Raw genomic sequence first — 23,976 nt, 5'->3', positions numbered from 1 at the left:
TCTTATATACATTCTGATAAAGCCCAAAATCATACTAAAACGTTTCAGGAAAGCTCAAATTTTGTCCTATTGCTATGAATTTTTGCAGTATCGATGCTTGCTCAAACTAGTATTTGCTTTTGATATTAGTTTTAGTATCGATTAGTGTCTGATTTTCTATATTTTTGACAACCCTACTTCCTACTGTCTCAGCTAAATTCAGCTTTTTAATATCATTACAGTTCATTTCATTTTGACAAAATGGGAAAATTCTGATAAAATTCTACTTAAACTGTGCTGTGCTTATTAAAAATATGAAGGGCAACATATTTCTAATACATGGAATATATTATTACTAATACAAGCATGATGCAGAATGTTGATTAGTTAAGTAATTAATAAATTTATTTATTTTAGGACTTAAAGGTACAGTACGTAATTTCCTAGAGGTGGTACATCACCTGCGTGATTCCAGGGAAGTTAAACCATAGTTTGCAACATTCTCCATGGAGATAGAAACATTTTGTGCCATAGAGTACACATTATAGCTAAAGGAACATTTCCATAGAAACAAGTAGGAGAAGGCCCTCCTTCAGGCCAAATAAGAGTCAGGTTTGTGGAGATGGCAGCCCGCTCACAGTAAGGACACGTGTTTTTCAGTGTAAGAAATGCAACCAAAATGAAAAAAACATGCTTTTACTTTAGTCTTTTTGGCAAAAAAGCCAAACAGTCATAGGTAATTTGAGAATAAGATACTGGGAGTGCTCAACTGGATCACAGATAAGTCATACTGAAAAACAGGTGCTCATCAAGGTCCTTAGAGGGCAGATGATTGTAGGCAAAAGAATGCAAAAGGTCCAAGGCACTCATGTTTCAAATGACATCAGCGTCTGATGGCCAATCCCTATTTTTCATTTTTTGAAGTTGTCTCCCGTTGCATTTGCACCTTTTAAAATCACTGGTGGTCTGCATTAGTGTTTCATTTCATTCTTATTCTGTGTCTTGCAGCTCCATACGTGAACTACATCCAGAAGGACCCGGGCGCTCCGTGCTCCTTGACCGAGGCTCTGGAGTACCTGCAGGTGGATGTCCTGGAGAACCTACTGGAGAAGGACAACCCGGTCACTCAGGCTCCTCCTAAGAACAAGCCTCACAACCTGACCGTGGTGGCCATGGAGGGCTGCCACTCCTTCATCATCCTGGACTGGGCCCGGCCGCTCAAGGACGACATGGTCTCAGGTCAGAGTCACTTGCACAGAGCTAATGGAGAAATAGAGCAGTCAAACTTTCTCTGGATAATAGAAGCATTAATCTAGAAAAGTATATAAAAAGTAAATTAATTCACTTGACTGACTGAAGGTCAGGGATACTGTATATTCAAACTGTCAAAATGTAGTGAATTACCAAAGAAAAAAGAGCGAGCTTGTATCGGCCTGTCATGATAATAATTATATCGACTTATCCTTCAATATATGAAACCTGGAATTTTTTGGAGTCACTATTTATCATGTAAAATTTTACTTAGCACTACTGGGACATTTTTGGTTATTTTAGTAGTCGGAAATTTTAAGTCTTTCAGATAACAGTCACACATAAATCTATAATGCACTGTCTGGTCTGTTTATGTTATTGTATTTGCGTAAATTACAACATAACCAAAGATTTCTATTTTTTCAATAACGTAACCATTGAGGTATTTTCTGTTGAGTGAAATATGAGTACAAAACGGTGGTGCCCAAATATTATTACTCAGTGGATCAAAGTGAATGCATAGTTACAGGCCAAACTTAACTTTAAAAAAAAGGTTTGTATTAAAGAGGATACTGCTTACAAATCACGTGTGTATCATCCACAAGGAAACATTGAAAGGTTCCTTGTGAAAGGTCGGAGATCCGGAGCACAGCAGCAGCGTCCTCACTTTTACTGCAGAGCCAAGCCAATAACTGTGACATACATCAAATATGAAATACTTTCCATTGGGACTTTATTATAGACTATATCAAACAGATGTGTGGCCTATACTGGAATTGTGTACGTGCAGAAGATAGTTTTTATGTTCTTCATAATGCTGTCATGATCTGTTAGTCTTTCACTATAAGACTATCAATGTAGGAATAAGTCATCAAATTGCATATTCAACGACAAATCAGTCACAAAAATAGAAAGTTCTTTATGTTAAATACCTCCTTTTTCAGGGAACATTAAAGGGCCCATGTTATGCTATTTTCTGATATATGTTATAATGTTGTTAACTCATCACAAACAGACCTCGAGTTGTGTTTTCATTCACACCAACCCTGCATATTTAGACTGAAAAGGAAACATTCCACCATACACTACCACATTTGGATAATTTCAGCCATGGAATTGCCAGTCTCTACAGAACAAAAGGTAAAAAGTAGAGGTAACTTCTGTTTTATGACATCACAAGGTGGAACAGAGCATTTTGAACTTTAGAGATGTAGACAGACTAATAATAAAGAGTAACTCAAACATGTGTGAATGAAACAAAACACAACTCCAGGTCTGTTTTTGATGAGGTAACCACATTTTAACATGGCTTAAAGATCACATGAGTCAGTTTTGCATAATACAGGACTTTTAAGTCTCAGAGCACAATCGTATCCAAAAAAAAGTGAAAAAGAAAATTTGAACATCTTGCCAACTGTGTAATTACAATAGTACAAAAAAGTCCATTAACTATTTTGAAGAAGAATGAGATCACAAATGAGATCACAAAGCCTCAAGTTGAGGATTTTTAATAATCTAATTTATGTTATCACCTTTTTATCTTGACACGATCCATGTTTTAGTCTGTGATACATTTGAACTTGATCTTGGTTTCCATCCCTAAAGCCTCTACACTAAGTACACTGTGTTCTTCACTACCACAGTAACAGATGACGTGGGTAACTTCACTGACAGACCTTATTCTTCCTCCAAGTCTGAGTAATAGAACTAACAGTAAAACCTGAACTTAATCACCCTTTTAAAAAACTCATAGGTTCTTTTCTTTGAAGTTTTTGAAATATTTCTGCCAACCTTGTCATTGGTATTTCTTTTTTGTTTTGTTTTTGTCATATCCTGTGTGTTAACTTAGTGTTGTTGATTTTGATACTATGGAATAGACTCGATTCTCAAACCCATTCCAATACCACAATGATAATTAAAAAAACATTATTTAGACAAATGGAGCATGTGCTGTGTAATCTCATTCAGCTAGGTTCCATAGTGGTTTATGGACATATACTAGTCTTTGTGATCTTGTTCTGATACAGTTCAAGATCATTCTATCACTTTTCATTACTGTCTTCTGAATGTAACTTTTTAGTATACCTTCTCAAATGAGTATCTAGTTTCAGTACTATTTTTGTATCGATTAGTGTCTGATTCTCAATACTTTTGACAACCCTACATTGAATGCTTGGATTAGTTGTTGTAATGTCACATCATGCAGTGTCACCAATTTGTCCTCAATAGACAGAGAGATAGAGGTAAAATCTGCTTGTCTTAATGGTGTTAGATAAGTTTAAAGCCACATCATGGAACATTCCAGACAAATAAGTAACATTTCCAGGAGACAAGCAAATAGTGGGCCCATCTATTAACACTCACATTCTCCTTGTTATAATGATGATAGATAAGTTTAATGCCATACCGTGGAACATTCCAGTGCTTCAAGTAATTCAAAGTGCTTTACAGAATAAGAAAGACATTAAAATCACAATACAAACAAATCAAAACATAAATAATCACAAATAATAATCATAAAATTACCATTAAAAGAGAAGAGTGCAGAATAAAACCCTTTCAGTCATATTCACAGCTAAACAGAACTGTTTGGAGCCTGGATTTAAACATTGTTAAAGTAGAGGCCTAACCCACATCTTCAGGAAGAATGTTCCAGGTTTTTGCTGCATAAAACTGAAACACTGATTCTCCATGTTTAGTCCTGACTCTGGGCACCAGCAGGAGGCCGGTCCCTGAAGTCCTCAGAGTGTGAGATGGTTCATGTGGCACTAACATGTGGGAGATGTTCTTTGCTGCTGGTCCATGGAGACAGAAGCTACAGAAAGCCAGTGCAGAGACATGAGTGCAGGACTTATGTGCTCGTACTTCCTGGTTCTAGTCAGGACCCGAGCAGCAGTGTTCTGATGTACTGCAGCTGTCTTAATGCTTGTTTGTAGAGGCCAGTGAGTAGGACATTACAGTCGTCTAACCTACTGAAGACAAATGTATGGAAGTCTCTCTAAGTCTGCTTTTGACAGTATACCTTTGATTTTTGCAATGTTTTTTTAGATAGTAAAAAGCTGCAGATGTTATTGATTTGATGTGGCTGTTAAACTCTGAGTCCATTATTACCCCTAGATTTCTAGCCTGATTTGAAGGATTTAGAGAGAGAGACTGGAGGTGACTGCTGACACTTTCTTTATGTCTCTGTGAATTAAGGACTATGGCTTCAGTCTTGTGTGAGTTTATCTGGAGAAAGTTGTTTTGCATCCACACACTGATCTGTTGGATGCAGTGAGTGAATCCACTGGTCCATATTCACCTGCTGCAGTGAGACATAGATCTGAGTGTCATCTGCAGAGTTGTGGTAGGACACATTATTGCTGTGTATGAACTGGCCTAACGGCGACATGCAGAGGTTGATCAACTTGTCTTGATGGTGATAGATACGTTTAAAGCCATAACATGGAACATTCCAGGCAAAGAAGTAACATCTCCAGGGAGACAAGCAGATAACAGACCCTCCACCAAAAAAAGTTACATAGTGCATACTCAGGAATAGACTTGATGTTCAATACCAGGTCCTATACCACAGTGACAATAAAAACACACTTTCTTTAGACAATAAATGGCATGGGTGTATACTAATCTATGTGTTTTATACTTGTTCTGGTACAGCTCAAGATCATTCTAAAGATATTCAGGAATTCATTTCTGTCCTGTGAATGTGACTTTTTAAAGTATCGTTAACTGCTCAAATATTTATCTTGTTTTGATACTATATTTAGTATTATTTAGTATCTGATTTTCAATACTTTTGACAACCTTACAGTGCGTTCATAACACAACATTCATAACACAACTATAAGGACTGAAATTTGATCTCTTCATGTAGACCTACTGTAACTGTTTCATCTATTTACAATCCCATTACATTTCTATCTACCATGTAAATACATTGGCAGGTACATTACTTTAGTCTAACTTGTTACTCCATATTTGCAGCATACCATTCGACTTTCCAAACAAGTGCTCACAACATCTGTTCATGTGTAGGTCCAAGAGATGAGGTCAGGAATTCCTACCTGCTTTGATTCAAAAGTCTTTAGCTTTATCAGTTTTGGCCTCAGAATAATTAGCACTGGATTATATTAGATTTTATAGGAAAAATCTTGAAAGCAGAGTTAGACCACAAAGGCAGAATTCCAGTACACCGCATCGTCTGACAGAGTATCATGGAAACACAGTGACAGCAGCAGATGTGTTGGTAGTGGTCCAACACAAATGCATGTAGTACTTTAAAGGACATTTTCTAAATTTGTGTACATATGTATGTGTTTGTGTGTGTGTGTATGTTTTATATATATATATATATATATATATATATATATATATATATACACACACACACACACACACACACACACACACACACACACACACACACACACACAATGAAATATTTGATATGATAAAAGTATGTTTAAATATGCCAATATGACTTGGGATGGGACAATAAACAATGTATGAATGCGGATTGTTTCAGCAAAGTAATTCTTCAGACTTTCAACATTAAGAGTGTACAATAAAAATGCATGTAATTGAATAAATAAATAAAAAATAAAAATTAATGCCATACAGTGGAATATTCCAGACAAATAAAAATATCTCCATGGAGATAAGCAGGTACATGTTGCACAGTGTAGTAGAAGCAGTTGGTGGGTTCAGTAGCTGTGGAATGAGTGATTGAAAATGTGGTAGCCCCAGGTTCTTCTTGTACCCACAGGATTTGTGTGCGGTGTAGAACGAGCAGAGAGAGACACGGACTGATGCCAAGTTGTGTTTTTGCAGATGTTTTCTCAAACCAAGACCACCTACCTCCAGGAACCTTCTTATAATAGGATTTTCCAATGTATGCTGATTTAGTGTCGTGACTTTTAAAAGTCCTTCCAGGTTCAACTCTCTGTCGGTTAAAAAAGGGACATATTCAATCATCTTGGTTTGTACTTTTATAATGTTTCCTCCTCAAAAACAGTTTTATAGAAATACTACATTTTCTAAGAATGATGGGTCTTGTGCTACCATTCCTGTCAGAAGGTCAGCGCACACAGAGGCAAAGAGCATCTCCAGAGCATGCTCCTGCCTCCAGTAGAATGTGTCAAATTTGGACCCGGCGCCGCTGCTGGAAACATGTGAGGCTTTTTTCACATCTGTGGTGAGCACAGACATGACTCTGCCCAGTGACTGACAGGAGCGCTTTGAGCAGAGGCACGAGAGCCACAGCAGAGACAGAGAAAGCTCCTCCTCCTCCTCTCCTGCCTCTCTCTGTGCAGGAAAACTAACCTGATCCAACCAGGGCTTGTCCTCTCCTCACACAGCCTCATGCTGTGCCTCTCATTATAACAGTAATCTGCAAAGAAAACTACTACTATTTAAATCGCTGTGATGCATGGCGTCCAGAGTGTTTATGAGTGCAGATGGCATTCCAGTGTGGCCTATAAGGATTAAAGATCAGCTATATGACTTGGGATGGGACAATAAACAATAATATTGTTTATTGTGATCACTCAAAGGACATTTTATATAATCGTGAGAGTCGTCAACAAACGTGATGCACATATCTTCTTCTAGATCATTGTTGTTTTCACTTATAACAAAGTACAATACTGTAGATCCTCTCAGTCTTTAACACAGTTTAAGAATAAATTGAAAACCCACCTCTTCTCTCTGGCATTTAATACTAGCTAAACAGGATATGTTGGTGTTTTAATTTCCTGTTCCTATGTATTATGTTATCAGTATATTTGTTTTTGTTGACTTTTATGTGAAGCACTTTGGGCAGCTGAAGTTGTTTTTAAATGTGTTATATAAATACACTTGATTTGTTTTGAATTGAGTTGTTTAAATATGGAACCTTGTCATAACATTAAAATAATAATCATAATTATTCATATCCATAACATTTTCAAACTGTCAGCAACTTTAATAATTATCATGATATAATCGTTAATCACAGTTATTTTGGCCATGATAATCGTGACACCAGATTTTATTATTGCCCCATGGCTAGTTAATAAATCCAGATTTTTGTGTATTGTGGGAAAAAACCTCTTTGTGTCTAAATGAGACAACTGCAAACCTGGAAGACAGATCCATAATCAGCACTCGGACTGACTGGGCAAAGGACCAGAAACTGATGCATGTAAACACTGTGCTGTGCCAAAGGGTTTGTGGGAGCGAGGAAAGAGAGAGATTTAAATAACTACTTAAATTTATTCATTCATTTTTAAAGTGATTTACATTACAGTATCAGTATGTCTACTTATTGATACTGGTATTCTCAATACAGACCATAGACTGTATATATAAATGCACATAGCTAACCCACTAGCCACCGCATTCCAAATAGAAAGGGATCGTGGGGGGTGCTTCCGGCTCCATCGGCTCCAATTCACTTTACATTGAAAAACTGTGGCCCGTCTCCCTGTAACTGCTGCTGTCAGGCTCATCATTTTAGTCTTAAAATGTCTGGATTAACCCGCTCTACAAGATCCTTGTGTTTTTATTTCACTATTTTTTGTGCCCTTAACTCAAGATATAAACATTAATATAAAGACAAATCAGTTGCCTTCTTTCTCCGAGGTCGCTCTTTGATTGCTATGCACCCACGTTTCTAAGCACCAGCCCCGTGTATAACCTGCAGTGCGGGCGGGATGGGGCGTTACCTTCAACAGCTTTGCTCCGGATTGACTCTCTGGTTGCTATGATACTTGCGGTCAGAATTCCAAATATGGAACCTGGCTCCAAATTGGCCCCTATAACTGCTAGCCTGGATCTGAACGCTATGGGCGACATCACACTCACTTAGACCACTTCTTTATACAGGCTATGATACAGACCTAATACACACATCCTGGCCTGGAGTGATAGCTGTTGTTCCCACAAAAATGACTGAACATGTTGTCTTTTATTTGTTTGTTGTTGCTGCAGGTTACATGGTGTACTCTGCCTCATACGACGACGTGCTGAACAACAGATGGTCCTCGCGCTCCTCCAGTGGGACACATCTGGCTGTGGAGAACCTCAAGCCCAACTCCAGGTAACCAATCACATCACTGTTTATTTATTTATCTATCTATCAGGTCATATCCCATACACAGACAAACAATTACTCTCCAAATATTTAGGCCTCAGCTATTCCCTGTCTCATTTCCCACATGGCGAGAATCTGAAAAAGGTTTGTGCTTACTAAGGATTTTTATAATGGTTTTGCAATGTTTATATTATCCCATTTTTAGCCGACTGTGCACAATATGTGTGCCTTATTAATCTCATGTGTGTAGTGTCTAGTCATGGGTTTTGCTCTGTCTGATGCATCTTTCCCATTGTTGATTTAATTATTTTCTCCATAACACTTTTTTATATGTACCCTTCCACCATGCCTGCATAATTTCTTGCAAATATTTTTTTCCCATCATAAATCCTAATTCATGTGCACTTCCAAGGGGACTACTTTAAGCAAAGCTATATGAAGGTATAGTGGTGGTATTATTTTGTCAGGCTGCATATAAAGGGGAGGTCATGGTCAGGGTCAAGTTAATTTCTATTTCTTGTTTAGTTGATTCATCAGTTGATGGAGTCTTAGTTGACTGATTTTGTTGGTTGGATAATTGTTTAAATTAAATGGAAGGTTTATTGTTTTCAATAGCCATAGACTGTATATATAGATGGACATAGCTAGCCCACAAGCCTCCAATTCACCTTCTATTGAAAATGATGGCCCTTCTCTCTATAACTGATGCTGTCCGGCTTGTCATTTTGTTAGCTCACTTTAAATTATCCTGGGGTTCGAATCAGCTGCTATAATTGCAAGCCTCAATGTCAATAGCACAAAAGGACAAGGCATGCTTCTTTGTATGCATAGTTGTTATTGCATCCTTACATCCCTACACTGTAAATATAAATGGACATAGCTAACCTGCTAGCCCGTCTTCATAACTGCTGCTTGTCATTTTGGTCTTAAAATGTTCATATTTACCCACTCTACACGATCCTGGTATTTTTATTTCTCTATTGTGTCTGTAACTCAGGATATGAACATTAACAACAGAGAAATCAGGAGCCTTCTTTCCCCAAGGTCACTCTGTCCAGCATTAGCAACAGGTTTGATTGTGTTGTGTTTGTGTTGTGTTGTTAAGCACCCACTTCCTGCTAAACCAGAGACACTTCCCTAGATTGGCTCTTTGGTTGCTATGATACTCGTAGTCAGAATTCCTAACTGCTAGTCTCGATGAACTTCAGTTGACTGGAGCTGAACACTATGGGTTACATCACACATACATGGAATATGCTGTGTGTTCTCAAAAGTGAAATTTTCTATTGACTATTATTGGGGCCTATAACCAATTTTGAACCATTCATGTTGAACATGTTTAAGAACTGTTAGCTCCACTTACTTAGTCCATTCAGTGACTAATGTTGAACCATGACAGAAAAACAACTGTCGTTTCTACATGATTCTCACCCTGCAACATTCCTCATTGTATAAAATTTGATTAAATTTGAATATCTGTATCTTTAAACTTGCTTGTTTAAAGTTTTCATCAAACAAAATGGCTTTGGTCCTGCAGCTCTGTTTACAGTTAGTGTGTAGAGTCAACTGTGTAACTTTTCTGACACATGAACTTTTTTTCTATGTGGTAATTTCAGTGTTTGTCAAGTAGAAGCCAAATAACCTAAACATGTCTAAGCTGTTTTCTCTCCCTCATGCATGAAGCCTCGTTGACCTCTTGACCCTGATCAGGTCACATGTCACCAATATTAACTGCTCTAAACATGCAGTGTTGTTTGTGCCTACACATGACACAGTTTTAAATTAACCTGGACATGTATCTTATAATGTTTGTGCCAGGCTATTGAATATAAAAATTAATTTTCTATAGATGTTACATTTGTTTCTCTGATTGGTTTTCTGTCAATTTTTCAATTGCCAGATTTATGGCTTGCCAGTTGAAAATGTTTGAATGAACAATTGGCAAAATACTGACACTGGAAGTAGCATCATTTCCTTATCTAATTCTGTATAAAACCTCCTAATCCTGTAGTTTATACCTCTTGACAGCAAGTTCTAGGATCCTTGCATTAGTATTTTCTCTCAGAGAGTATGTAAGATTGTAAATATCATAAACATGACCTATCTGTGTCACCAGATACAAGGTACATTCATATCAAATATAGCTTTTACTGATAACGCTAATGCTGATTTATTCCTAAATATAAAAACATTAGACATGATGGTCAAGTTGTTTCTGATCCTATTTGGTGTTTTGGTTCTCAAGACAATTATCCATTCAGCCATTCAGAAAGCAGACTGACCCTCACATGAGTACACTAGTGCAGCCTCTGCAGCTCAATGAGTAAATTTTGGAGGTTCTGAGCTTTTCACATGAGGCCTGTCCATAAACTGAAAAACACTTGTAGGTGTGCACTTTATAAATCACTGTTTCATGTTTTCCTTTAAGAGGGCGAAAACAATGCATTAACATGCTTTATAAGTTTTTCCTTTGTTTCTGATGCTGTGAGTCCCTTCTCCCTTTGCTCTCTGTGCTAAGTCAATCCCCCATATCAGGTTTGTCAAGTTGTAGTGTTTTGTTTTATATCATGCTTTTATATTTATGGAAAATAGCAGTGCAGGAGCTTGTGGGCGGAGTCATGTTTAGGTCCATTCTGCTAACTGTAAAGAAGGTTTCAATTAGGTCTGGGAGAGATCACTAGATTACTCAAACATACATGGATGACATCTAAAACCTCTTCAGGCATGTTTTTGGTGAGGGAACATTGTAACATGATAGAAAACTGTTCAGTTCTAATGAGTGTACAAAAAGCTGTGAACAATATAGTGCTTTTAAATTCACACTCTGCTTTATAGGTTCCACAGTAGTCTCTTAAAGTTGACTGCATGCCCCTTTCCTCTCATGGTACATAAACATCCATATGACTCTAGATGTGTGAATGGCAGTAGTACAGGAGCTCTGGCAGCCGCAAGCAGCTGGAGAAGAGGAGGTGCCAGCTGTGCCTCATAATAAAGCACCCACGTCAGGCACAGGGCAAAACAAGCGGTTGCTACGCGCCGAGACAGGCTGTAGGAAAACTTGATCTCAACTCCTCTTGTGCAACAGGCAGCAGGTGACTCTGATGGACAGGGCTATATAGGTCTATAATTAGAGACATTTTTATATATAACTTATACTACATGGTACAAGACAAAATCACACAATCACTGTTAGTTTGTATGAAAATTACAAACAAGCAATCAGAACTAGGGGCTACTGTATAGTACAAATAACACAATAAAAAAAATGAGAACACATAAAAAAAAGATAAGATTGCATTTTATCCTACCTACCAGTATTCATAGTAAGGTAGAACCAAAATATATCCCAAACTGACACTGCAGTACTGTTTTTTTATAGTAGTAAAGTTGCAAACCTCAGTCATCATTTTATACTTTCACATGAAACTTGAGAAAAAACCAAGAAGCAGCTTGTACAAATGCCCATTATATTTCATAAAGTCAGGTCATGTCTGAGAGTTGAAACTATCTGTGTCCTAACCGTTTGATGGATGTGTCTAGAGTCTTGACTCCTGAGTGTGGCTCATTAGTTGTGATCTTCAGAAGCAGCAGGGATCCCAAAGACCCGGAGTGTAGACAGAGCTTCACTTGGACCTTGTTACCGTCAGTGATGGATGATATTTTAATTGAGACGTGTCTAGAATAGGAGAAGTTTTAACTGGAAAAGTAAATGACATGTGGAAATGCCATAGTAGTACATCTGTTTGAAGGTGGACTATGTAACTTTTCTAGTGGAGAGCATGTCACATTCTTGTCTACATGGACAGTTGCAGCATTTGTTGCTAAAAATACCAGGAAAAACATGAATTGCTGCTGTGATTGGGGTTGCTAGAGGGAATTGGCATGGGGAAAAAATGATCTTACAGGCTTTTCCTCAGTCTGATTGTCCTGACCTGTATTGCTGTGGCATCATAATGTCAGATGTTGCACCTCGTTCCTGTAGTCCGTTTCATTTAAAAAAAAATTACACCTTACAAACAAAGCAAATAAAAGAAGGTTGGAGTCTCATCCTACTGACTAGTATTAATAGTATTGTAGGGCCAAAATGTTACCCAACTTGACACAATAGTAGTACTGTTTTTTGGCGGGGGAGTTTGTATTAGTAAAGTTGCAAAGTTGGAACTATGCATTATTCAGTCATTTTATCATTTCAGATCAGACTTGAGAAAAAAACACAGAAGCAGTGTCCAGTCCGATTATATTGAAGTGCAATTGTGCCAAAACTGTGCAAAGTAATACACAGTACACCAACAAAGTACAAAAACTAAAGCAGTTGTAAAAGCTCTAGGCTGCTGCGTGTGTGTGTGTGTGTGCTGCCATGTTGGTCTTGGGTTCAAAAAAGTCAATTCTGTCTAGATTTGCTCTAATGTACCATCATTTAAAATATCATTTGTCATTCATGTTGCTAGTTCCTGTTGAAACTGAATGGAAAATAGCGACTCTCCATTTTACCAAGGCAAGGAGAAATAATAGATAAGTACAGTAGTCTGCTTTTGGATCCAACACAAACTTTCCAAGACTTTAGATCGAAGAATGTGACCTATATGTTTGAATGGGGCGACCTTGTAATAACAGAACCTGACAGAGGAGTGAAGAGTTATAAAACGGGGGCTGTTTTTATACTTGGCTGAGTGTTCTGAGCTCTCCCCTGACCGCAGCTCACATCTGAAGAGCTGATGTTTCTGGAGTAGAGAGAAGACTTGTTTCAGAATGACAGCACTTACACATCCATTCAAGGCCACTGTCAATCAAATATGTAAATAACCTGAAATATCTGTGGTATCTTTTGTAGCAACGTGGATTTCAGTCAAACTAGATTGTCTTTATGAAACGTTTCTGGTGGAGTGGACTGTTGCTTTGTTTGGAATGTCTCACAGTAAATCATTTAACATAACTATCTCCATGGTGACAAGCTGGTTGTGCCTCCAGGCCAATTACATATCATAATTAACCAATACGTGTATGAAAGAAAGAGTATTTGTTTATCTGAAATTGAGTGATTGTGATTGGTGAGATGTGCTGTATTAGATGTATGTACCATATGTTTATAGATTGTTCATTCACCTACACCAAACTCTTACTCAACATGAGCCTGTACAGGTACAACAGGTGGAAACTAGTATTTATGCTATAACCTGGCACCGTACATCTTTCCTGTTTTTTTAAGGTTAATGTAATGTTGTGTACTGTCCCTGTCTAAATACCATACCATATACCATCATTAGAAGACATCGCAGGAATCAAAAATGTCTGCCTTCAAATCCAGTTTTTCAGAGTTAATGGTTGTTATAGCGATGACTAAAGCTTAAGATCAACCTAAATATCAAATATGTATAATGTGAGTAGAAAGATTCGAAATATAAAAACTCAAATGAGATAAAACACATAACGTGTATATACTGTGGCCATAAGGTTATTCCTACAGTTACAACCATAGACTACATAAATATATATATAAATGGACATAGCTAATGCACTAGCCCCCGCGTTCCAAATAAGAAGTGAGCATGGGCACAAAGTGGTTCTTTCACGTTCTGTTTGCAATTGACTTATCTCTGTAACTGCTGCTGTCAGGCTCATCATTCTGACCTTAAAATGTCCATATTAACTCGCTCTACATGATCCTGGTGTTTACTTCACTATTTTGCCCCTATACCAGGTTATGAGTATTAATAACAGACCAATCCTTTGCCTGCTTTCCCCAAGGTTGTTCATTCTAGCATTAGTGACAGGTTGATTACCCCATTACCAAGCTAGAGGTACGAGTGGGAGGGGGCATGTACCTTCTGCAACCTTGCTTCTAACTGGCTCTTTGGATTTCCAAATATGGTTCCTGGATTAGTTGCTATAACTGCTAGCCTCGTTGAGCTTCATTTGTTTGCAACCGAACGCTATGGGTGACGTCACACTCCCTTAGTCCACTTTTATTATACTACAGTCCATGGCTACAACCAAAACTTGTGTCTCATCTGATCCTAAAGTCTGATCATGGTCCCTCTGATACTCACATCAGATCTTGCACGTTACATGTCATTTAAGTAATGTTTAAGGCCCAGAAATCAGATCATCAGATTTTGTTGTGGCTGATTAAGGGCTGCAAATTGGAGTGAATCAATACTGCACCAAATTTTAAAGCAAATTTAAGCATATGTTTTGGCCTAATATAATCTATTATTTATCTTCAAATATTATGTAGTCAGCTCAGATGTTCAACTGTTATTATCACAATGCCATAGTTACTTCATATTATTAAGTCCAACATATTTATTACAACATAAGTGCACGTCTAAGCCAACTCAACTTTAGAAAATCATGTGACATTCATTTTACTATCTGCATTTCATCACTCACTTTTTCCACACTTTTTTACATGACATCATCTTTTTTGCAGCTGCTCTCTCATCTCCTTTATCTCTCCCTCTCACTCTGTCTCCATTTTCCTCTCCCAGCCTCTCTTTTAGCTCCTCTTTCTTCTGTCTCATTTTCTCTTTCTCTCTTTGTTGTCCTCTTTCTTTTACCCTCCTACTCTCTCTCCCACTTCCTCTTTCTCTCTTGCTCTGTCTCTCGCCCTGTCATGTCCCTCTCTCTCTTGCTGTCCTCTCTTTCGCTCTCTCCCTCCCTGTCATCCTCCCCTTCTCTCTTTCTCGCCCCTCCCTCCCTGTCATCCATCTCTCTCTCACCCTCTCCTCTCTCTCCCTGTATCACTCCCTGCTTACCATCCCCTCAATCTCCTCTTTTTCACTCTCCCTTTCTCCTTATCATCTCCCTCACCCTCTCTCTTTCACTCTCTCTCACTTTCTGTCATTCCTTCCCTATCTCTCTTCCTCCCTTTCTTATTTTTCTCTCTCCCACCATTTCACTACTTCCCTGTCACTTCCTCTTTCTCCTCTTCACTACCTCTCTCTCCTATCTTTCTCTCTCCCTTCCATCTCTGTTATTGACTATTTCTGTCCCTCTCTCTGTCCTTCTCTCCCTCTCCTCTTTTTTCTCTTTTCATAGTACTATACTTTTTTATCAGATCCAGATTTTGCTGGGATGGTGCCCCTCATCTTATTGTATGTGACCTTGGCTTATGGAAACTCTGAGCCCTCCCTCTCTCTCTGTTTCTCTCTCTTTCTCCATCTGTCTTTGTGTCTCTATCCCTCTTTCTCTCTCGGTCTCTCTGTGTTTGTATGTGTCTCTATGCCTCTTTTTCTCTCTCTCTGTCTCTCTCTGGGTTTCTGTCCCTCTCTCACTCTCTCTCTCCCTCTCTATCTCTGTCTCTCCCTGTCTCTCTCTCTCTCTCCCTCCGTCTGTCTGTGCTGTGTTTTTCCTCAGATGGAGGTACAGATAAGTCTTAAAGCACATGTCCAGGGGGACGGTCTGCTCTCTGTTTGGTTTCAGAGCTCACAGTCAGAGTTTGCCTGTGGAGGAGTAGATGCTTTATGGACTTGTGCGGTCAGTGTTTGCCTTAAGCTATGTGCTGGAACGTAATGAAGCAAAAGTAGCTACTTAAGTACAGATTTTAGATATCTGTACTTTACTTAATTGTAAAGTGGATACCTTTTATTTTACTTCACTACATTTGTGAGCAGGTATCTGTACTTTCTACTCTACTACATTTTGCCAGTGGTGCTAGGAATGAAACTTTTGTATGTACATTTAGACGGGCTTGAACAGTTTTCTACACATTTTGTTTGCATTCTTACTTACAACTAAACTGCCATTGGATGCAAGGTGGGTGAAGTGTATTGCCCAAGGACACAAGAGTACAGGGACCTAGGTCACAATAACACAATTTGCACGCATTTTGAAACTAAGGCCGTTTTCACACTGCCACTAGTTTAGTCAACGTAAAATTGGGCAAAAAGCGATTAGATCACTTATATTTATATGAATGGGCGCTATCTGACGAGGCAATATGGGTCAACTTAGTGTCAGCGACAGTCTCCTCCTGCCTTTCTCTGCTCAGGTGAGTCTGTCTCTGTCTGTGTTGTTCCAAAAGCTTTTTCTCCCCTGCCATCACGCCTTCTACATGTACAATTCGGTCTACTTAGTCACATGTGAAAGAAAAGACCACCACATTTAGGGGAAGTGAGCATGTTTATTCACAAAGTTGTCATAGAAATAAGTTCTTTGATCAGCTGATGCAGTCTCACACTGCGCATCATTCACCCCAAACACCATGAGCCATGTATGTGAAGAAGGCCGACACAAAAGTAAAGTAAACAATCAAATCAAGTGCACACTGGGGTCAGTCCACAGAGCCACTAACATGTGAAAATGACCTAATTTATTCCACTGACACAATAACACTAAAGTCAAATTATCTCCAAAAACCTTTGTACATGTACCATATGGTTCAAAACAGCAACAACAGCAATAAATAAATCAATAAATAGCAGAATGAAACACTTTGGTAGTTAGTTTGTATCATAGAAGTTATACATTCAGCCCTCCACAGCTCAAATTATATCGTAGCACAGAAAAATAACAAAACGCGTAAAGAAAAAATACCCACGATAAATACTGACCCCAAAAATGATTGTTCCATCTAACAAATATTGAACGATAACGATAACTAATATAGTATCATGACAGCCCTAGTGGGATCATACCACTGTCTGAATTCTTTCACCGAGATGTGTGAAGTGTCTTGCTCAAAGGGATCAAACCCACAGCATATAGAGCTTCTAAACAAATGTAAGCATCTTCCTAGCGGCAGATCCCACACACAGATGTCCTGTGGTTTTAACAGTCCAACAGCTGTGGTCTCCTCTCTCCCCACATGCTCCTGTAGGTCTCTCCTCACACACTCATCTCAGGGTCAGTCTGAGTTTCATTTCCAACACTTTGTTTTCTTGTTCTTTGGGATTAATGTGTAATCCATGCTTCCTCTATAAACCTAACAGCTGTTTTGATTTTTTTATTTTTATGACCCACACGGGCCAAACCCAGAGGAATGCAGCAATCCGTTACATTTACTGTACTTCTTGGAGTAGTGTCATCATACTATATTTACTTACTTTTCTTGGTTGAATTATTTTAAAGACAATTATTACCCATTTTTCAGATGTATTTTAGCAAAATCCCAGTACGGATATATTGTACAGTATAAGCAGTTCTTGAGGTCAAAATAAGTCTACTGTGTACTGTTTGCATCTAAATATAAAGTCCTTTATTGTCTAAGAAACAGGAAGTAATACTGGCATAATGTTAGCATGCTAGTCGTCCACTCTGGTCTCTGAAAGTTGTGAAAAGCACTTATAATCGTAGGGAGTTTGTGTGTTCTCCCTGTGTCTGGGTGAGTGTTCTCTGGGCACTCTGTTTCCTACCAAACCAAAACACAATAGGTCAAATCCTCAACATCTAGAGATGGTCGGGCACTGCCCCAACGACATAGCTTAACCATAACCTTATATTTAGGATGCTCAGAATGCATAAGATAAGTGAGGAATACTTTGTACTACTGCACTACTTCAGTTTTTTTAGATCAGGTGCAGCACTTTGAAAATGACAGAATTTGCACATATTTTTTATCTGTTGTTCACATACATTAAATACGCAGATTTTACAACAGTACTTACTGCATGTCTAATATTTCTCTAAGTACTTTTAACTCTTTGGATCACTATTACTTCAGTATAGTGGTGGATGAAGTACTCAGTTTTGTAACTTAGGTAAAAGTATAGATACAGAGGTAAACAATTATTCAAGTAAACATATAACATGAAAAAATCTACTTCAGTAAAAGTATTTGAGCACTCATTTCAAAATGTACTTTAAGAGTAAAAGTATTTCACACAAGTGTTGCTCATTTGGTAAAGTGTAAATGTAGTGATATTGATTAAAAATGAAACACGTTTTGGTCACAGTATCAATACAAATCAATTTCTTAATTTTTCATATGAATTTTGTGTATTTATTTCTGTTTTGCTTAAAGCTGAAGCGTGAGTTAAAAAACTTCAGTCAGGGTGTTACCACGAACATGTAAAAAATAACCCATCAAATCATATGAAAAATACTTTTTACTTTTGAATCTAGTTCAAAAAGGACAGATACCTGCTCTCAAATATAGTGAAGTAAAAGTAAAAATGTATCCACTTTAAAATTTACTTAGTGGTACAGATACCTAAAAATACAATTTAAGTATTGTACTTTACTACTTTTACTTTGTTATTTTCCACCACTGCTTCACTGTGACTGTTTCTAAGTCTAATAACATGGACAAGAGCTGCCAGTTGCTGCAGCTTTATGGCATATCCAGATCTATCAGAACAGAAGTGAGCGCAGCAGCAGACCAGAGCTGAGATAAAACCACCATTTTGACTATTTGTGTTGGACAGATCCTGGTGTCATCTCTGCCACGTCGCAAAGCTGCGTCGGAAATCAGACCTCGATGGAGCAATACTTGGTGTTCGTGAACTAAAATGAGAGGTTGTGTGACTATCCAGGCTAATTCTTTCACCTCTGGCCAAAAAGAGCTGATTTGAGATTTCTAACCGTCACATTTTCCTCCTCACGTCCTCATCAGCCCCATCTGTTTAGCTCATCACCGCTTTCATCACAACAGCCAAAACAACTCTATCGCTCTGTCCCGTTATCCATGGGTTTCAGAGTGATACAAAATGGACCATTGCCATAGTAATTAACAATTTAAAACAAAATATTGTGTCTTTTGAATGGAGATATGTCCTCAAAATGTTGCAAAACGAACTCATGAATAGCTTAAGAAAGTGGTGTCATTATTCAACCCCAATAGACGTGAAAATCAGAACTAGTTCATTTTAAACTAGTTCATTTTAAACACTTTATCTATGCCGCTTCTCCCTTCTCCCCTCCCTTCAGACAGATATAAGGCAGTGTCCACAGGCAATCTGACCAGAACTGAAGAAGCGGCTTGGATGAGCAGTAAAATGTCTTCATTCCTACAAAGATTTGTCCAGTTGACAGATTTAAACTACGTCTTTTGCTACAATCTCCCATAGAGTCACACAGGCCCCTGCCCTCCATGAACACAGCCCATTAACCCAGTGTTGTTCTTATGTTCTTCTTCTTCACAGGTACTACTTCAAAGTGCAGGCCAAGAATGTGTTTGGCCTGGGCCCGGTCAGCGACACTCTCACCTATGTCACAGAGTCAGGTGAGTCCAGACTGCACTGGCCCAGTGACAGCAGCTCAGGCCAAGAGTCACACAGCTTTTCCACTGTGAACAAATGTTACAGAGAGAGGCTTGTTATAGCTATTTTTAGAAAAGCAAGAAAGTTCAAGATTGAAATTAAAGTGGAACTAAACACTAAATCTACTTTTTAATTCCACTTTTTTCTGTACTACTAAACTGTGTGCATGGTGTTTTAATGGCATTGTGTACTGTTCCTAGTCATTTTTGGCAACTTCAGGGCAATCAAGGTGAATTTGCAGCCTAACAGCCTAAATCAAAGTGTGTGCTGCCTTTAGTGCTTCTCTGCAATTTCTAGTAGTTGGTGACATCACCTAGGACTGCCTTGATTACAGCCAGGTGTTTATGATCACAAACACCTCGCTGCAGGGGCGGAGTTTGAAGTGTGGATACCTGTTAGACCAATCACACTGTTCCTTATATGTCCAGATCCCACCTTTCCTCCTCACTCACTCTCCCCTTTAGTCCTCCAGGTACTGCGCAATTTAGCAGCTCTATTTGAATTGTGTTTAGGTTTTTAGTCCCACTTTTAAAAAGAAAAATGAGAAAAATCTAAAGTTGAAAGTATTTTGGAGAGACAATCATCCAAGGGACAGAGTCAGAGCCTGAACCGCAGTTAAAAGATTTCTAGTTTAATGGTTAAGGTGCTTTTCCTTTCACAGCCCTCGTTTTGCCTCTGCTTGTTTTTCAATTACAACAAGCCAAGAACTGTGTGGTGTTATTTATGAATAAGTCAAATGAATTTCTTTTTATGATAATCATAATATAATAATAGTATAACAAAATACAGCCTAAAATCATGTAATACATTACAATGCATGATGATACCGGGCTATTTTATGATATGATATGATATAGGTCTATGGGGTTTTATTATAGAGACTATATTAAGTTAAATAATTTAGGCTATTAATAATAATTTGGACTATTAGATGTTATAATCCAGTGATAGGACATATTACAGGCTGAAAGACAACACACTCTAATGATGAGGCTACTGTATTTATTATGTAATGATGCTTGTGAACTTGGACAGACTGATGCTGTAGTTAGAGACTGTTGTCATTTAGCTCATTTAACTAAATAAAGAGACAAAAGATCACGCAGCAAACTGTCATCATTACATTACTGGCTGCGCTCAATATGACCCCAAACTGCGCACTTCACTCTCAACGTGTGGACAGAGAGAGGCCGTGACCCCATGCAGTCCTCTTTCTCGCACCGGGGCTCTTGCTCCACTCGCAGCTGCCCCATAATGGGGAGAAGCCATGGGGCTTTAACCTCCGAGAATTGGCTTGCGACATCGATGATATCCAGTATAAATTTGTAATTTGTACATTTTGTAAACTCAACAGCGGCGGAGCAGGTGGACTGGGGCGTGCGCTGTGGCAAATTGATCTAGATATGTGACAATGTGAAATATAAACTGTTCCACTTTGAGAAGATGACAGTGGTGCAAAGTGAACAAACTAAAGAACAATGTTATGAATGTCATTAAAGTGCTTATTGATGACATTTGAGAGTCTATTTCACCAGCGCATTTCCTTGTTTCTTCAAACTCCTCCTCGTGCATCTGAATTTGCTCCGTTTGAAGGGGGTACAGCCCTACCTCTTGCTGTTAAAGAGAAATGGGTTAAGGCAAAGTAAGAAATCAAGAGTTTTTAAAAAAGGAAACAAAGACACTCTAGATGTCTTTTGAATTGAAACATCATAATAACATGGCAGCAAGCACAAAGAGTTAAATTTGTATAGTTTAACCCCTTACACACACACAACTTCTATTCTAAAAAGCCAGTCCGAGTCACAGTGGTAGGGTTTGTTCATTGTTGATTTTGAGATGAAAAGAGGTCAGAGCAGAAGTAGGCTACAGCTGCACAGAGCATTATCCACATTATGGCTTTAACATCAGGCCGGTCTCTGCTCTTCCTCCCTGCTGCTCACATTATTGCATTCTTTCATAGTTTTTCTCTTCTTTTTTTTTTTTTTTTTCAGACGATCCTCTGCTCATCGAACGGCCGCCTGGTAAGTCCATACACCACGTCCTTGAGATCGACAAACTCTGACGTCTCAAATGTGCAGTCGATTTGGCTTAAGCAACTATTTTAATTTGAAAGGTCCTATGGTAATAAAGCAAAACTGAAAGTAGTTTTGAAATGTATCTTTGTTACACAATTGGTCAACAGTTACTTTGATGGCATAGTCGTGATACATTCACACCATCATTCACACATACACCACATTCATACGAGGCAGGGTGGGTGAAGTGTCTTGCCTAATAAATCTTGTAATTACTGAAAGGTTTATATAAATAAATTAAGCTTGTTTTTCAGTGAAACATTTTATTGTAAATAATATAATTAGTTTGGTGCACAATGTTCAAGCAATGTGAAATAATAAATAAACGATTAAATATTTCTGTATTGTCTTGCTCAGGGGGCGAGCCCATCTGGATCCCGTACAGCTTCAAGTATAACTCCGCCCACAGCTCGTGTAAAGGAAGTCAGTACGTCAAGCGCACGTGGTACCGGAAGTTTGTGGGCGTGGTCCTCTGCAACTCTCTGCGCTACAAGATCTTCATGGGAGACGGCCTCAGAGGTGTGTAGTACACTGAGTCATTATGCATTCACTCCACTCATTGGTGATAAGGTACTATTGTACCACAGCTGCCCTGGGGCAGACTGACAGAAGCAAGGCTGCTAATCTGTGCCATTGGGTTCTCCTTCCCCCACCAATGACTCACACCCACACCATATTCATACATAGGTGGGCAACTGCAAAGGTTGGTGAATTGCCCAAGGACACAAAGACTGGATGCACTGGTTGAAGCCATGATGCAAACCATCAAACTGGTCGAGCGCTAAAACCAGTGAACCCTGACGTTGACGTTACAATTCATAATAAAGTTAAAGGTTCTGTACTTGGTTTTTACCATCTTAAAAACAACAAGACAGAACTAGTTCATTTACCTCATGTGTTCTGAGTATCCTAATTACTCATCATGATTGTTTATAAGCTCTTTTCACAACTTTCATAGACAAGCAGAGTTTTGCTGTCACTGTAATGCTCATAAGTACTAACTGCACACTTCCTGATACTCGGACAAGACAGCTCTTTACAGTTTGATGCAAACAGTACACAGTCGACTTCTTTTGACCTCAAGTGCTGCTTATACAGTGTATCTAGAGCAAGATGGAGTATTTTGCTCCAGTACAAACGGAGTACTGGCCACATCAATTTTACCAGCAATATCCTGATATATTTGACTATTTTTGTCTATTGTTACCTTGACCTTTCCTTTGTATTTGTGTCCCCTCAGAGCCCTTCTACAGTATAGGGGACACGCTGGGACAGGGAGAAGACCACTGTCAGTTTGTTGACTCGTACAGGGATGGGAGGACAGGCCCCGCCTACCTGTCCAACATGCTGCCCTCCGCTCAAGGTAAACAGCCTCACTACACAGACTAACCATTACTTTACAACATAAGGGCGTATATATAAGTTATGATTAGCTACTATATTTGCCAAAATGTTTCAAAAATATTTAAAGTCTATATGTGATCTATATTCTATACAAAAACAGAACTAGTTAACAGTTTGCAGTGGCTCATTCCCATGTGGCCTTATATCTGTGTAATCCCTCAGTGTCCATGTAGGTTCCATAGTGGTCCATGGTGTATACTAGTCTGTATGTCTTATACTTCTGATACAGCTCAAGATCATTCTAAAAATATTCAGGAAAGGTTCAATTCTGTCCTGTGAATGTGACTTTTTCAGTATCAACAGCTGCTCAAAGTTTGGATACTAGTTTTAGTATCAATTAGTCTCTGATTTTCAATACTTTTGACATCCCTGTATATCTTAATTCTTCTGAGTGTTTAAAATGTGAACTCTGAACAGAATCCTTTTATTAAAATAGAAATCACAAACTTCATCATAATGTCAGAAAAATTTTCCCAAATTGTTCAGCCGTAGTATTTAGTGTCTAAAATTGAATTATACTGCTTTTTCTTTTTTTATATATAATGTTGTGATTGAAGTAAGTATTGAGTATCGCAACAACCCGGGTGCCAGTGCAGCTGTTTCTCCATTAGCCTCTTCAGCAGACCAGTAAAGCTTGAACACATGTCTCCATCTCTGTGTGATCTCTGTGTGGGTGGTTTATCTCCAATCTGCTTTATATCAGCAGACACTTTCCTAATCACACCATGTGCACCACAACATTATTACTTTCATATTGTTACACAGCTTCAAGTCGTCAAATGAATAAAACTAAATTATTGTATTGAATTCAAGTATTTTTTTCCAACCACAAATGAAGTTATGTCATTTAAGGATAAAAACACGCCACTATCAATTAAATTGTTTTCCTGTTTATTCTGTGGGATTATTCAGGCAGTAATATTTTGTGTTTGTGGAAATTAAAGATTAAAGACAAGTGGTACCAGATTTTTGAGGTTTGCACAAAAAAAAGACATAA

At 38.4% G+C, this 23,976-nt stretch overlaps 1 protein-coding gene across 2 annotated transcripts in view; it reads left to right on the top strand.

Moving 5' to 3' along the window:
• Positions 1-23,976, top strand: part of fndc1 (fibronectin type III domain containing 1) — an 88,123-nt gene that overhangs the window by 60,626 nt on the left and 3,521 nt on the right. For both annotated transcript variants that reach the window (XM_055232290.1, XM_055232289.1), the window contains 6 exons: positions 988-1,218; positions 8,200-8,308; positions 19,384-19,463; positions 21,492-21,521; positions 21,933-22,094; positions 22,816-22,938. In XM_055232290.1, the coding sequence (XP_055088265.1) occupies positions 988-1,218; positions 8,200-8,308; positions 19,384-19,463; positions 21,492-21,521; positions 21,933-22,094; positions 22,816-22,938 (735 nt within the window). The remainder of the gene's footprint in view (positions 1-987; positions 1,219-8,199; positions 8,309-19,383; positions 19,464-21,491; positions 21,522-21,932; positions 22,095-22,815; positions 22,939-23,976) is intronic.

The sequence above is a fragment of the Periophthalmus magnuspinnatus genome, chromosome 24 (assembly GCF_009829125.3).
Source record: "Periophthalmus magnuspinnatus isolate fPerMag1 chromosome 24, fPerMag1.2.pri, whole genome shotgun sequence".
NCBI classification, from domain to species: Eukaryota; Metazoa; Chordata; class Actinopteri; order Gobiiformes; family Gobiidae; genus Periophthalmus; species Periophthalmus magnuspinnatus.
This window is presented reverse-complemented; position numbering and strand designations above follow the sequence as displayed.